The 15,248-nt window shown below is 45.0% G+C and overlaps 2 protein-coding genes across 2 annotated transcripts in view; one reads left to right on the top strand and one right to left on the bottom strand.

Annotated features, from left to right (window-relative positions):
- Positions 1–2,265, top strand: part of LOC126188706 (c-Myc-binding protein-like) — a 33,706-nt gene extending 31,441 nt beyond the window's left edge. Inside the window, exon 2 of the mRNA XM_049930314.1 lies at positions 2,062–2,265. Within this exon, the coding sequence (XP_049786271.1) occupies positions 2,062–2,265 (204 nt within the window). The remainder of the gene's footprint in view (positions 1–2,061) is intronic.
- A 3,125-nt stretch (positions 2,266–5,390) lies between these two features.
- LOC126187804 (carboxypeptidase B-like) overlaps positions 5,391–15,248 on the bottom strand; it is an 89,734-nt gene continuing 79,876 nt past the window's right edge. Inside the window, exon 9 of the mRNA XM_049929089.1 lies at positions 5,391–5,700. Within this exon, the coding sequence (XP_049785046.1) occupies positions 5,510–5,700 (191 nt within the window). The 3' untranslated portion in view covers positions 5,391–5,509. The remainder of the gene's footprint in view (positions 5,701–15,248) is intronic.

Here is a 15,248-nt window from a genome sequence, read left to right as displayed (position 1 = left end):
ACGCCCAGTGCTACAGTTGATTTGAACTTCTGCATCATGCTCTGAATAGCAGGTGGAGACAGAAGACCCTATCATAATCTTTCAGCTGGCGATATTCTCGAAGTACAGCTGCAGCATTATTTTGTTTTGATAATAGAGCTTCACCAATAATGACCTACTCTTTTGTCCAAGCTCTTGTTGACAGGTCAACAAGTACACTGCGACTGGCCAGATGGTGGGGGAAGGTACTAAACAGCGACTTGTCATCGGTCCTATTGGGTTAGGTAAGGACGGGAAAGGAAGTTGCCCATGTCCTTACAAGGGAACTGTCCTGGCATTTGCCTGAAGCGATTTTGGATAATCACAGAAAACCTAAATCAGGAAGGCGAGACTCGGATTTGAACTGTTGTCCTCCCGAATGTGAGTCCAATGCGCTGGTCAGGTCTGTGAGACTATGAATCACAATGACTGATCATGGCACCTGGTAACCACAGTTGGAAATGAATGGTGGTGCTGTTACGCATGGAAGTCATGCACCCAATACTCTGAACATTAATGCTACCAAGTTTGGTACTAATACAGCGATTAGTTTTTGTGCTAGAATGTGTTAAATAGGGAAAGTATAATTATAACCACCTGGTACATGTAATACCTCAACCGCCGGCCGGGGGTTCCGAGCGGTTCTAGGCGCTACAGTCTGGAACCGCGCGACCGCTACAGTCGCAGGTTCGAGTCCTGCCTTGGGCATGGATGTGTGTAATGTCCTTAGGTTAGTTAGCTTTAAGTAGTTCTAAGTCCTAGGGGACTGAGGACCTCAGAAGTTAAGTCGCATAGTGCTCAGAGCCATTTGAACCATTTATGCGTCAGTAGTGTTTCCAGAGTGCGGCTGATGTCGGCCGCTGTGGTGCATCTTGGAGAGTGGATAACTGTGTGTTATCACTCCACACCTACAACTCCCTCATCTGTCCTACCCTCTGTTATGCAAGCATTGCCTGGATCTCTGCTCCCCCTCCCCCCTACTTTTATAAGGCCCTCCAAATCCTCAAACGCCACGTGCTCTGCCTTGCGTTCTGTATCCGCTTTCCTTCCCCCACATGACTCCTGTGTGACCTCATCCCCTTCCCCCAACTCCTCTTTTCCTCCAACATCTCCGCATCCTTTACACTGTCAGCATGCTTGGTCCCCCCCACCCCCTGGTTTCCTCCTTCCTCGCCATCCCCCACCCATTGCCACCCCTCTGTCACTGCATCCTTCCCTCTCTCCACCTCCACACCCTCCATCTCCTTCATCATGGCAATTTCCAGCACCCACACCCCTCCCAGATGTTGAACTTCGCCATGACATCTACCCTTCCTTCCAACTGTAACCTGTCCTTGTTCGCCCCCCCCCCCCTATTTTTCCTCTCCTCTCCTTCTCCTAGAGCGGATTTCCCTCCTTCCCCCTGAGTCCCTGCACCCCCTCCTCTGCTGTTTTCCTCTCTGTCCCTTCCCTCCCCAGCACTCCTTCAGAGTGCCCCCCCCCCCACCTGATCCCCCTTTCTCTCCCCACCTCCTTGCCTCCTTTTCCCTCCTCCCTTGTCTGCCCCCCTGGAAGATCCTCCCAGGTTTTTATTTATAATCAGCATGCTGCGTTAGTGTTGTGTTTCGGTGCCATTATACAGTGTCCTCTAGTGATGTGGTTTTAATTGTGTGCTCGACCTGTTTATCGTCCATGATTTTTCTGTGCTATGCCGTCCATCACGTGGCTGCTTTAATCGTCCTGTGACTTTTTATGCTTTGGCCGTACTTTGGCTGGTGCCTTTTAATGTAGCGTGTGTTTTTTGTGGAAATTACGTTTTTACATTTTTACCTCCGTTTTACTGTCACCGCTTCGTATACTTTCTTTCTTATGTTCCACCTTTTTTGTTTCTATATTCTGCCATATTTTCTTCTTTATATTGTTTTAAATATCTTGGTGCCTGCTTATGTCTCTCGGCTGGAGAGTAGCGCTTATGCTGCTGCTAGCCTGCCCCTGATGGGAAGTGGAAATTACGATTAAGGGAAAAAAAAGAAGCGCATTATCAGCATGTACTGCTGTGGACAGGAAACCGAGATGACACTGGAGGAACTGCGCCAGAGGAATGACGTGCTCCGAGGCCGGCTGCTGAAGCTCGACCCAGACAGCGAGCTGCTGGCTCATCCGAGGGCAGGGGACGACCTGCTAGATGCAGACGCCGTCGCCGCCTACCACAGTGGCCACGACGAGGTCGTTCTGGCGCCTCCTCCCACGCCGACGGTTATACACTGAAACCTCGCAGCCGACCCATTCCGTGCACTCCACATGTGGCCACCGTTGCTACTCAAATTCCTTGGTAATAAAATAAATGCGAATGCGACGCATCACTGTACAGAGTTTATTATTGAAGTGGCTTTCACGAAATTAGACACCTCAATGTCACATCCTCTTCCTGCAGTCCGCCTGTGCTAAGTGCTGTGATTCACCCACCTCACACTTTTCTTGCCACATATACCTTTTAACAGTAGGTCAGCGCCAGGTAAATGCTCAGTGTTTCCGTGTGTCCACATGTAGTTGCATTCTTACGTGGACTCGAACACTGACGCTTATTTGGTAGTGAGCCTAATGCAGGAGCAAGAGCTAAGCATGGCAGGTATCGTTGAAACAATTGGTTCTCGGTTATATCGTTTTTTTTTTCACGCCAGTTTAATGTGAGTGTTAAAAATATACGTTCGAAATAACCGATTTTCGGTTTCCTTCTTATTATTTACTGTAATAGATGTAGGAATTGAACAAACATTGAAAAAGTTTGACTTTCTCAGTTTCATGATACGTAGAATCATAATATTAAAGCACACTGCACGTATACGTGTACATTAAGCCACCACACACGGCAACAGGGACATTATTGTCTCAGTAATGCTGTACCAATTCTTATGCCATGCGTTTGTTGCTTGTTTCTGTCGGCATTATTAAAAGAATAGCACTGATCGCTTTTCACATTTTCATGTTTCAAACCATTGCAACTTTCGCGAATAAAAATTACACATTTTTAAAAAGAGATTTATTTAAAAACGAAATATTTTAGTACTGCTGCTATGGCTAATTAATACTTCGGCTTTTTACTTGGTTATTAGTAAAAAAATAATAAAAAATACCTCCTATTACGAAGACCAAATCAAATCTAAAAATACCTGTTATTCAGAACTACAATACCCGTATCGGTATTAACCGGTCGCATTTTCCCATGGTTAGCAAGACTTACACCGGTCGGTGTACTTGAAAGGCAAGTCATTCGAAAACAATTGAGTTTGTCATATGGAACGTTCTTAACATATTCTACTCATTTGGTCAACAGTGTGGAAGCTAGGAATAATATAAATTTTTCGCAATTTCATAAAATGAGAACAAAACGTTGTTGTATATCCGAATCGACTGTATTCCTCATTAACAGTGCAGTAACATCGGCAGAATCATTAGGGGTGACCATATGTTTTGGTTCTGTAAGAATGGTATGTAAATGGAAACGGAAACTACGGAAGTTGACGATTTTTACAAAAAGTTGTACTTTGATAGTGTGGCGGAGGAGAGTATCCGACCGATCCCCGTGAAAACATCTGAGTGCTGAGGAGAATTGTCTTGTAGCATACTTCGCTAAAACTTGGGTTTCACAAAACCACACACAAAAACATATTTTGATTGACTTCAACAGTATTACTGTACTGAAAGTACGTACAGCTACTTTTTTACAGCGTATATCGGCAGTTTGGGTGATTGGTGTAGCGATGAAGAGTCGACAAGAGTTGCAAATAAAATATTTTCGGGAGACAGAATATTCTCGATCGTATTAAGACGAGTCATCGGATCTAAATTCCTCGCGGCGGCATACAAGTATTCGCGTGTTGTCGGAGCCTCTCACGTTCATACGTGACACGATATAATAACGATGTCTCAGATATTACCAAAATTAATTGCATAATTTTCTTAACAGCTTTCTCGCTGAAAGTTTCTTCAAGAATCAACAGAACGCAAATTCATCAGCGACGACATTTTTCGTTACACAAGTGGAACACCTGCACACTTCTGACGATATTTTATTTTTTATCTCGGAATACTTCTACGTTTCCAGGATAAGATGTGTATCACATGCATCTATAAACTTTGAGACAATTCATGGATTATTTTCAGTCCAAATACGTCAGTGTTCTCTTTTCCCTATAGGTTGAAGTAGAGCAAAATTAGTTTTTTTTTCGTAACAGCTGGCAAGAATTTTCTTTTGGAAAGTACACCATCAGAAGTTTTTTCGGAATTTTTACTAACATTTGAAATGAGAACTGACTGGCAATGCTGTGTAGGACGCTGAGATGACCTCAGGGTGTCTATTATCGTGACGGCCGCTATAGCCTGTGGGACACGACTTTGAAACAACGGTATTTACACATTTGTCACTATGATCTATTGATCTGATGAAATTACAATTGACTTGATACATACGAGTCTCAACTTTCTTTTCAGTAATGACAAAAGCTGAAGAAATAAATTAAAATTTGTGCTATTCCCGGGACTTGAACCTGCTTACTTTTTTTAATTTTTTTCCCACTAGACGTCTTCCATTTCAGCTGTTGCCCGTCACTTCAGCTGTCTTAAGCACCTTGCCACGTTTCACGCGGCTCACCCAGTCGGAGGTTCGAGTCCTCCATCGGGCATGGGCGTGTGTGTTGTCCAAGCTACATTAAGCAATGTGTAAGCCTAGGGACCGATGACCTCAGCAATTTGCCCTCATAGGAACTTAACACCACAATCACCAAGCTTAGTGATTCTATTGTTTTCTTTACGTTGAACATGATCAGCGACAAGAATCGTAAGTATTTCCACATTTCATTTAGAGCTTCTTACGATCTAGGAGTGATTATCCCACTATACATTGTGAGAAATTTAATTTCAGACCGTTCAATTTGTCTTATTTGCTCAAACGTTGGACCCCAGCTTTAGCTTCATACAACAATAACAGTAGAGCAACGGTCGGTTTTCCTTTCGAACCTTACGTTTAAAAGTTCGTTGCATTTTTCCACAAAAATGCCTAAATCTTTCAAACTTTATTTCAGCATCATCTGATTTTTTATGCTTAAGCCAATAAATACCTCAGATATTTAAATCCACTTATTTTTTTCCCTTAATTACAAATAGTTGCTCCGATTGACGATTTGAGCTCGGTCAGACTGACCATGATAACGAGACTCACGAAACAAGTAGTGACCGTTAACACAACTTTTTGTACGTTGAATAGATGCTATATAACAGTTAACTTATCAACTAATATCTCGGACCCATAATACAGATAATGTTTATATACCTTTACTTAGCTTGCTAACTAGGGTGAGTAAGGAGAAATGTGTTACACTGTAGACGGGGTGGCAAAGGTGCGTATAATTTATTATTTGCCTTTACACTGACAACGAGAATATAAAACAGGAAATTGTATTTATTATAAAGAATCATATCTCACTCATAGAAACTGCTTCAGATCCGATCTTCATCATCCATAGTTGTCAGCAATATATTGGCCGAAGACGCGTATTGCCTCAAAGAACGGTGTCACAATGCTGAGGATGTCGGATGCTGGAGGATCGAAACCCTCCTCCCCGCCACCAGGCAGTTCAAGGGTGAAGGAGAGGTTCACCCCAGCCACACCTTTCACCCAGTCGCTGCTCACGCCAGACGCCGTGTCTGCAAAAACACGGGTAGTCCCATCGCTTAGGAACATATATGCCAGTCCACGAGAATGGAGAACAAAATCCTAGAAATGAAAAAAAAAGGATAGTCTTAAAAATCGCGAGGCTCGTAGGACTCTCGTGTTCAACTACACACATCAAAAAAAAATTTGCATCACCACAGTTCTCAGAACTCCTGAAGATAAGCGTTGACTGTGGATGTTGTATCACAGACACAGTCACTTTGACTGTTCAGAGATGTCACTAAACCCGCCCAAAAATGTAAACAACCGTGCATGAGCAGCGCCTATTAGACGGAGAGGATCCGACAGCCGATCAGTTGCAGTCATTCCACAAGGAGAGAGGTACACGGCTCATGTTGTCTGTAGTTCAACGATGCCTATAAGGTCAATACCGCGGTTTGATCGCGTCCGCATTGTTACTTTGTGCCAGGAAAGGCTCTCAACAAGGGAAGTGTCCAACCGCCTTGGAGTGAACCAAAGCGATGTTGTTCTGACATGGAGGAGATACAGAGAGACAGGAACTGTCGATGACATGCCCCATTCAGGCTGCCCAAAGGCTACTACTGCGGTGGATGACCACTACCTAGGGATTATGGCTCAGAGGAACCCTGACAGCAACGCCACAACCACAACGCCACAATGTTGAATAATGCTTTTCGTGCAGCCACAGGACGTCGTGTTACGACTCAAATTGTGTACAATAGGCTGCATGATGTGCAACTTCACTCCAGACGTCCATGGCGGGGTCCATCATTGCAACGACGACGAAACCATGCAGCGTGGTGAAGATGAGCCGAGCAACATGCTGATTGGACCAGTCAGGATTAGCATCACATTCTTTTCACAGATGAGTGTTGCATGTGCCTTCAACTAGATAATCGTCGGAGACTTGTTTGGCGGCAGCCCGGTCAGGCTGAACGCCTCAGTCACACTGCCCAGCGAGTGCAGCAAGGTGGAGATTTCCTGCTGTTTTGGGGTGCCATTATTTGGGGCGACGTATGCCGCTGGTGGTTATGGAAGGCGCCGTAACGGCTGTTCGATACGTGAATGCCATCCTCCGACCGATAGTGCAACCATATCGGCAGCATATTGGCGAGGCATTCGTCTTCATGGAAGACAATTCGCGCCCTCGCCGTGCACATCTTGTGACTGACTTCCTTCAGGATAACTACATCGCTCGTCTAGAGTGGCCAGCATGAAACCTATCGAACTATTGACCATATCTGCGGTCGATTGAAAAAGGCTGTTTATGGACGACGTGACCCACCAACCACTCAGAGGGATCTATGCCGAATCACCGTTGAGGAGTGGGACAATCTGGACCAACAGTGCCTTGATAAACTTAAGGATAGTATGGCACGGCGAATATAGACATGCATCAATGCAAGAGGACGTGCTACTAGGTATTAGAGGTACCGGTGTGTACAGTAATGGTACAACATGCAATGTGTGGTTTTCATGAGCAATAAAAAGGGCGAAAATGATGTTTATATTGATCTCTCTTCCAATTTTCTGTGTAAGTTCCGGAACTCTCGGAACAGAAGTGATGCAAAACTTTTTTTGATTCGTGTATTACGTAATAAATCAGCTTTCATTCCTATCTGCTTCTTGATCTACGTTTACTTATACTCCATAAGCCACTGCACCGTATTAAAGACTCTTACTTTACTGGCAAATGGGGGCCGTGAAAAATACGAAGGTTAGTTATAAAGTTTTAATTACGACGTCCGAAAAATAAAGGTACATTTACTTTTTAGTTGCAGCTACATCCTTAGAGTCCTGGTACACTTTGAAATCCCTGTGCTATAGTACCGTACTATACTGCTAGAGGGACAAAATAAAATGGCCCAGGGCATTGATAAAGTGTATTATCGTTTGGCAATTTGTTTCCTGCATTGTAAGTGGAACAAGGCCACAGCAACCCATGCTAAGTTGATGAAAGTATGCAGCAGGAACTGTTGGGATAAGTCAGATGATAGATAACTTACGAGTTTTAAGTAAGTATTTTGAAAAAGTGGGTCATACTATGACAATGGATGGGACTGAAAACAGTTTGAACTGGGATATGGTATATGTAGTAGGTGACGATCTGGACAAGATAGTTTCCCTGATTCGTGACATCAACGTTCACTTTCTGAGCTGTTCCGACGTCATGGTCGGTCACGCCTTAATGGATTAATGGCAAATTAATGAGTTAGAAATTGCGCTGTTGGCAACCGTCATTGCGCATATTACTCTGGTAACAGTCGGAACTATCGGTAGATGGGATTTAACAAGTCACAGCCTACCCCTAAACTGGACTGGGAAGGGAATATTGGTACGGCTGATTCATGGGAGTGTACGGGGTGGATCTCGGGCCATGCGTAGCCAATACCTGTTGTCATTGGTAGCAGAAGTAGGTCCTTTATAGGATAAATTCAGATAACAGGTTACTCTGCCTGAAGGGTATCTTCATCATCTTTAAAAATTCTGCGATAAGCACTTACCATATAGATCCTAACACACCAAATGGCATACATACTATGTGTAATAAAGGAAAAGGAATTACTGGAAAAAGTAATGGGAACATTTCATAGAGTTAGCAACTTGTCATCAAAATATACAGTCAATAAAAAAATTATATATAGCAATGTATAGTTGACATCCAATGCAAAGAAGAAATTCAATGCACTCTGTGATGTCATGAGACAGTAAACAGAGGGATATAAACGACACATGATAACATACTGATGAGGATGGGGATAAAGAAATAAGTGATCCATACCTCCTAGCAAATTATGTGACTGACCATTTTTCAAGTATTACAGAGGAATTACAACAAAATTCCCAAAAACAATTACAAACCCTATAAGTGCAATGGAGTTATTACCAAACACAGTTTACAAGGAGTTTACACGGTCTCTTAACAAACATGATAAATGAGTAATTCACACCAGGGAAATTTCCAGAGTAATCAAAACAGGAAATAGTCATGCTCTTGCTAAAGAAAGATATCTCAGAAGCTTTCAGTGGCTCGGCATTCGTTTGCTGGGTATGAGTTGGTGACGCTGGTCCTCTGTCACTATAGGCTCTGGGCATGCTTCAGCGATCACTGTACGGTGCGGCGGTGGAGTATTGTGTGTTTCTTTGAACAGGGAGCTTGGCTTGACTGGCCGGATCGCGAGGATGGCAAAAACCTCTATGAAACCCTCAATCTCAAGGTGCACTGTGAGCCGATGAGATGAGGTGGAAAGTTGTTAGCCGGCAAAATCTGGGGAAACTGCCCGACCTCAGTTGTATAAGCCTGACGCACGCAAACGGGGCTGTGTCTCAGTGGACCCTTATTTCCCTACCTACTCGTGGAACAGAGTTGGAACACTCGAAATTTTTTCCTCCGTCTCCCGGTGGAAAGTCGAGCCACAGGTATGTAACAACACCCGGTCTCCCAAGAGGCTTCCAGATTTTATATTTATTCAGTGTAGCTCAGTATTTAATAACAGAATACATGCTGTGGGCCAGAATGTGTTTTTAATATTTGAATGAAGGGAGGCAAGCATTGAGAAAGTTTCCTCATTCTACATTCTAAATGGTTTACAGGACATAGCAGCTACATTAAAATCCATCAAGGATTTGCGTAATGGGAGACGGTTGGTGGAACCCCTAGTTCCCAAAAAACGACAAACCTACAGAACGCCAAAATCCTTAGTGAATATGTCACTGGAACTAAGTTATACACAACCATGAACAACAGCAAAGGTGGTGTGTGATGTAGGATTGTGGTGGACATTCCAAAAGACGAACTGAAAACTGAGTGCTCCCAAGACGGCATTGTTGATGTGCAGAATATCATCAAAAGCGTGGACGGCGATCTGATCAAATTCGACTCGTTCATATTCACTTTTCATAGCACGAAGCTACCAGAACATGACAATGCAGGTTTTTTCCTTTAAATGTGCGGTCTTATGGCCCCAACCCAGTGAGCTGTTTTAAACGCCAGCGCTTTGAGTGTAAGGGAGAGACCTCTTGTGGTAAATGTGGTAAGGACGCCCATGAAGGGCTCATTTGTTCCTTTCCTTTGAAATGCGTGAATTGCTCTGGGGATCACCCTGTTTGGAGTAGGGAATGCAGAGTATACATTGATGAGCAGGGGATACGAGAGCTTGTAACTGCGAAGCGCAACCCATATGGTGGGGCTAAAATATATGAATAAGGCCATGCCGCCTCCCACGTTCGCTAACTCCTTTGCTTCAGTTCTTAAGAAGCCTGTTCAGAAAACCGATGCTCCCCATTTTTCCTTTCCTCTCCCCCCTTTTCCCCCTTATTGGTCCGGGTCCCCCCCCCCCCCCTTATCTGCCGTCGTGTCACCTGTATAGTGCTGTTATAAGTGAGTGTTCAGTGTTGTGCGTCCCATGTCAGTGTTGCGAACAGCCGCCAAGCCGCCATACTGTCGCTAGTTGTGTTTTTTATCTCGTGCGAACAGAAACCAGACGGTCGCCGTGTTTTTTAATTGTGCCTGTCTACTCCTTGTGTGTCTTCATCAGCATCGTCTCCGCAGTGTTTTTATATTTTAAATTCCTCAACTTACCGCTATTTTACAGTTTTTTACAATGTCACCGTTTTATCGCCAGTTTTTTTCTTTTGGTTTCTATTCTCATTATGTTTTTCAACTTTTCTGTAGACTGTAGAGCAGCATATTACGCTGCTGCCAGCCCGCCCTCCCCCCTCTGGGGGGGGGGAATTGAAATCCAGTAAAGAAAAAAAAACCGATGCTGCTACACAAACAGAGTTTGCTAGTGTCAGTTCTAGTACCAGCGTTTGTCAATGGGCGGGTGCGGCTGCAATTTTTTCGAAGCACTTTACTCCCCTCAGAACATCAGAAAAGGAGATCCACGCTACGGAGATCCACGTCCCTCCAAACGTTCTGTCTGCTTCTACCACTGCTGGAGGTGTTGCTCTGAAGCCTCTCAAGGCCAAAAAGTTAAAGACGTCAACAGCTGATGGAGATGGGAAGTGAACAATTTGACGATGCCGACATCCTTCTCTCTGACGACTCATGACTTTTCATCTTAGCTGGTGGAACTCGCTGTCGGTCTAGGGCACTCATTTCGCCACAAGACTGAGACTACATCGACTGCAGGCCCCCCTCCCCAACAGAGAGACCAGGTGAAAGTGCAACCCCTGTCATAAATGGCTCCCATTTTGTAGTGTAGTGTTAATGAGTTCCTCACGTGGAGGAAATGAAACTCGTAGCACAGAAATGCCCCCTGTGCTTGTGCTTGCAGGGAACACATTACAAAGCATATGATGCCCCTTTACTATTGGGGTGTACCCTCGATCACAAGGATGACCTGCCTGAGGAAAGGGTCAAGGAAGATGTCGCTGTGTTTTTTCATCACGCGCATCACTCCACTGCTCTCCTCCCTTGTTACTGACCTACATACAGTTGCAGTTAAAATTCACTTGTGTCAGAGAATCATCGTTTGTTCACTTTATTTATCCCCGTAAGACGCGATAGACTGTGAGCCTCTCAGAGATCTTGTAGAACAACTCCCCAGATTATTTCTCCTACTGGGAGACTTCAATGCCCATCACGTATCGTGGGGCTCGGCGCCTGCTTGCCCTTGGGGTCGTGTTTTGAGAGTCTCATGACGTCCCACGATATGTACATCCTAAGTACAATCTCCCCTTCTCATTTATGTGCATACTGGATCATCCTTAGCATCGACCACTCTTTGTACTCTCCATCCCTTGGCATCCCTGTTCAGTGGGTCACTGGGGTCACTGATGACCTTCATTCGAGTGACCACGCCTCACACCAGATTCACCTACTGGATGGAGCTCTCCCTCGACCTATACAGTCATGATGGATGGTTAACAGAGTCAACTGGACCTTGTTCATCCAGCCAGTTGTGTTTGGACGCCGCAATAGCGCCCAGTAGTGGATGGACCACATCACTCGAGTGGCATACTTGTGATATGACACCTGCTGATGACTAAATCCGGTACAGTATGCTGCTGACTTCTCCATCTCGAAGTACTCAGGTCGTCATGGGAGACAACCTGTCCCCTAGTGGACCAATGAGTGCCGTTTAGTAACTCGGGTCTGGTGTGCGGGTCTGTGACGGTTTAAGTGCCGCTGTACGACGGAAAACCTCGCACTCATTCGATTAGCGAGGATCAAGGCTCGACACGTAATTAAGGAGACTAAGAATAGGTCATGGCAAGTGTTCATGGATTCTCTAAATCGCTCGATTTGTTCTACGAAAGTATGGGAAACCATCAGGAGGATTTCCAGTAAAGGCAGTGGTTTACCTATAACGGCGTTGTTGGATCAGGGGTGTCTCAAAACAACTCCTGAAGACATCGTGCAGACATCAGCAGAGCATGCTGACTACTGCCACTGCCATCCAGGCTCCAGTATTCTGTCGTTACCGTGCCACCATGCAGAGTGTCGAGTCAGACTTCTGGTCCATCAGGTAGGAGTCCTACAACTGCCCATCCTCGCTATGAGGGCTGTATTCGGCACTGTCCGACGCTCGTAATGTGGCACCTGGTCACGAGTAAATCTGGTACAGCATGCTGCAATTTTTGCATTCGGTGTCAAAGGACACAATATTTTAATTCAGTAGGGCTGTCAGGTGAATTTCCCGACTCGTGGCGAGGGGCAATTTTGATACCTCTTCTCAAACCAGGAAAGGACCGAACATATCCCAGTAGTTGCCGGAGCATCGTCTTAACAAGGCTGTGTGGGAAGGATTGCAAAGTACCTGGTCATCCATTGTCAAGTCTGGATATTGAAAACCAGGCAGATCCTCAGTATGAATTCAGGTGATGTTGATCAACTGTCGATGTCCTGGCCCTGCAAGAGGCTAAAACCCAGCAGGCTTTCCTACGTGTCCCGGCGGAGGTTCGAGTCCTCCCTCGGGCATGGGTCTGTGTGTGTGTGTGTGTGTGTGTGTGTGTGTGTGTGTGTGTGTGTGTGTGTGTGTGTGTGTTTGTCCTTAGGATAATTTAGGTTAAGTAGTGTGTAAGCTTAGGGACTGATGACCTTAGCAGTTAAGTCCCGTAAGATTTATCACACATTTTTTTTCTTTCCTACGTAAGCACCGTTGTTCAGGGGTATTTTTTGAGTTCAGTAAGGAGTATGATACTACTTGGAGGCTCAATATTCTCAGACAGCTACACCAATGGGGCTTTCGTGGTCACCGTCTCATCTTCATTCGGCCTTTCCTCTCAAGATGTCTTTTTAGGTACAACTTTACTGATACACGGTCAGATAGTTTTGCTTAGGAAATTGTGTTCCACAAGACAGTGTTTTAATGTCACCCTCTTTGCCATAGGTATTAACAGTGCAACATCCGCTGAAGACTTCCTGTCCAATGCTTCTTATTTGTGGACGAGTTTGTAGTCTTTTGCTCACCCTCTAGTATCGAAGTAATTTGTCATCGATTGCAACTTACGGTAAAGAAGTTGGAGGTATCGTTCTCATAGTCATTTTACCTTACCTGAATTACGTATGTTGGACACCGTTCTTCCTTTTAAAGATACTGCGAGGTCTCTGGGCTTTATTTTTGACTCTGTCGTGGTTACCGGTCCTAAAAGACCTGAAGGCAATTGCCCAGAAGGAACTGTATTTCTTGATGTGTCTTAGCCACAGGTCTTGGGGAAAGGACAGGGCATTCTGCTCCAGTTTTATAGGGCCTTCTTGTGATCGCAGTTGGACTATGAGTGCACAGTGTACAGATTAGCGAGGCATTCTTACCAGACAATCATTGATGATATATACCATGAGGGGATCAGACTGGCCATAATCGCTTTCAGGACCAGCCCCATACCCAGTCTCTGTGCCGAGGCTGTTGATGCACCACTTACAGTCCTACAGCAACTGCCCATGGTGAGTCTACGTGCAAGTTCCTCGCTACCCTCAATTCGCCAGCATACGTGACTGTTGCTCGTCTCTTTACCATTCGTCCATGAGCAACGAGATCATTTGGGATCTGCATGAAGTGTGTGATGGAGTCCCTTGGTGTGAATCACAAGATACATCACAAGACATCCCAAATCCAAGGTTTCAATGCCTGCCATCCTGGTTACTGTAGAGACCCTGGGTAATTTTAGATTTAGTGCACTACAGCTAAGGTTGCACTTCTGCATACGTATTTAATAAATTCCTTTATAACATTTTAACTGAGCACTGAAACTCTGTAAATTGTATTTACAGATGGTTCATAATAGGAGGCTTCGTTGGTTGCTCTCCCTTTTTTCCCGTGATCGTGTCCTCAAGATCCGACTGCCTCCAGACTTTAGTGCCGTCGACGCAGAATTATTCGCGCGAACTTACAGGCACTGGAGGAGATGGAGTGTGGTTAGAGTCCTAAATTCGTTCTCTGTTCCTATTCCCTTCATTCTCTAAAATGCTTGTACCAAGCAGATAAGGTAATCCAGAACATCCAGAACGTCCTCCTCCAGCTCCAAACGCTGGGGAAGAAGGTACCTTTTTGTTGCGTATCGGGTCACTCGGCTACTGCAGGGAACGAAAGGACAGATGTGGCAGCCAAGGAAGCCTGTCGCGATCCTCAGTTAGTTCAGTGTGCTATCCGCGTGCATACTATCATCTCACTGTTGAATTGCCGAGTCATGTGTGGGCGGCAAGCGGAGTGACTGGAAGTGACAGATCCGTCTGGTAACGCCTACATCGCGGCCATGGCGTAAATCCTTCCAGCCGCGCTGTCGAGATGAGCTTCTTTTCACTCATCTTCGTATAGGGCACAGATCTTGTTCTGGCGAGAGCGCCCTTCGATGTGTGGTTCTTGTGCCATACAAATCACTGTGCGCCACATTTCGCTACACTGTGTTTTATTTTCGATCCAGAGGTACAACGGCAGATTTGCCCACTGATCTGCCCTCTGTTTTAAGTGACATTCAGAGAAATGTGATTAGAGCTTTTGTAAGTAGTCAGCCAATGACATTTCCCTGTGCTGTTATTTTAGATCCTCTGTCATTTTACTTACAAAACGCTTGTTCGTCCGATTCTTGAGTATTGCTCATCAGTATGGGACCCTTACCAGGTTGGATTAATAGAAGAGATAGACATGATCCAGCGAAAAGCAGCGCGATTCGTCATGGGAACATTTAGTCAGCGCGAGAGCGTTACGGAGATGCTGAACAAGCTCCAGTGGCGGACACTTCAAGAAAGGCGTTACGCAATACGGAGAGGTTTATTATCGAAATTACGAGAGAGCACATTCCGGGAAGAGATGGGCAACATATTACTACCGCCCACATATATCTCGCGTAATGATCACAACGAAAAGATCCGAGAAATTAGAGCAAATACGGAGACTTACAAGCAGTCGTTCTTCCCACGCACAATTCGTGAATTGAACAGGGAAGGGGGGATCAGATAGTGGTACAATAAGTACCCTCCGCCACACACCGTAAGGTGGCTCGCGGAGTATAGATGTAGATGTAGATGTAATCCCACGTTTAACACCATTCACTCCTACTCTTGCCGAAGATGAGTGTGTGAAAGGCATATTTCTAGAGCTTTCTAAGGCTTCTG

This window comes from Schistocerca cancellata, chromosome 5, assembly GCF_023864275.1.
Source record: "Schistocerca cancellata isolate TAMUIC-IGC-003103 chromosome 5, iqSchCanc2.1, whole genome shotgun sequence".
NCBI lineage: Eukaryota > Metazoa > Arthropoda > Insecta > Orthoptera > Acrididae > Schistocerca > Schistocerca cancellata.
This window is presented reverse-complemented; position numbering and strand designations above follow the sequence as displayed.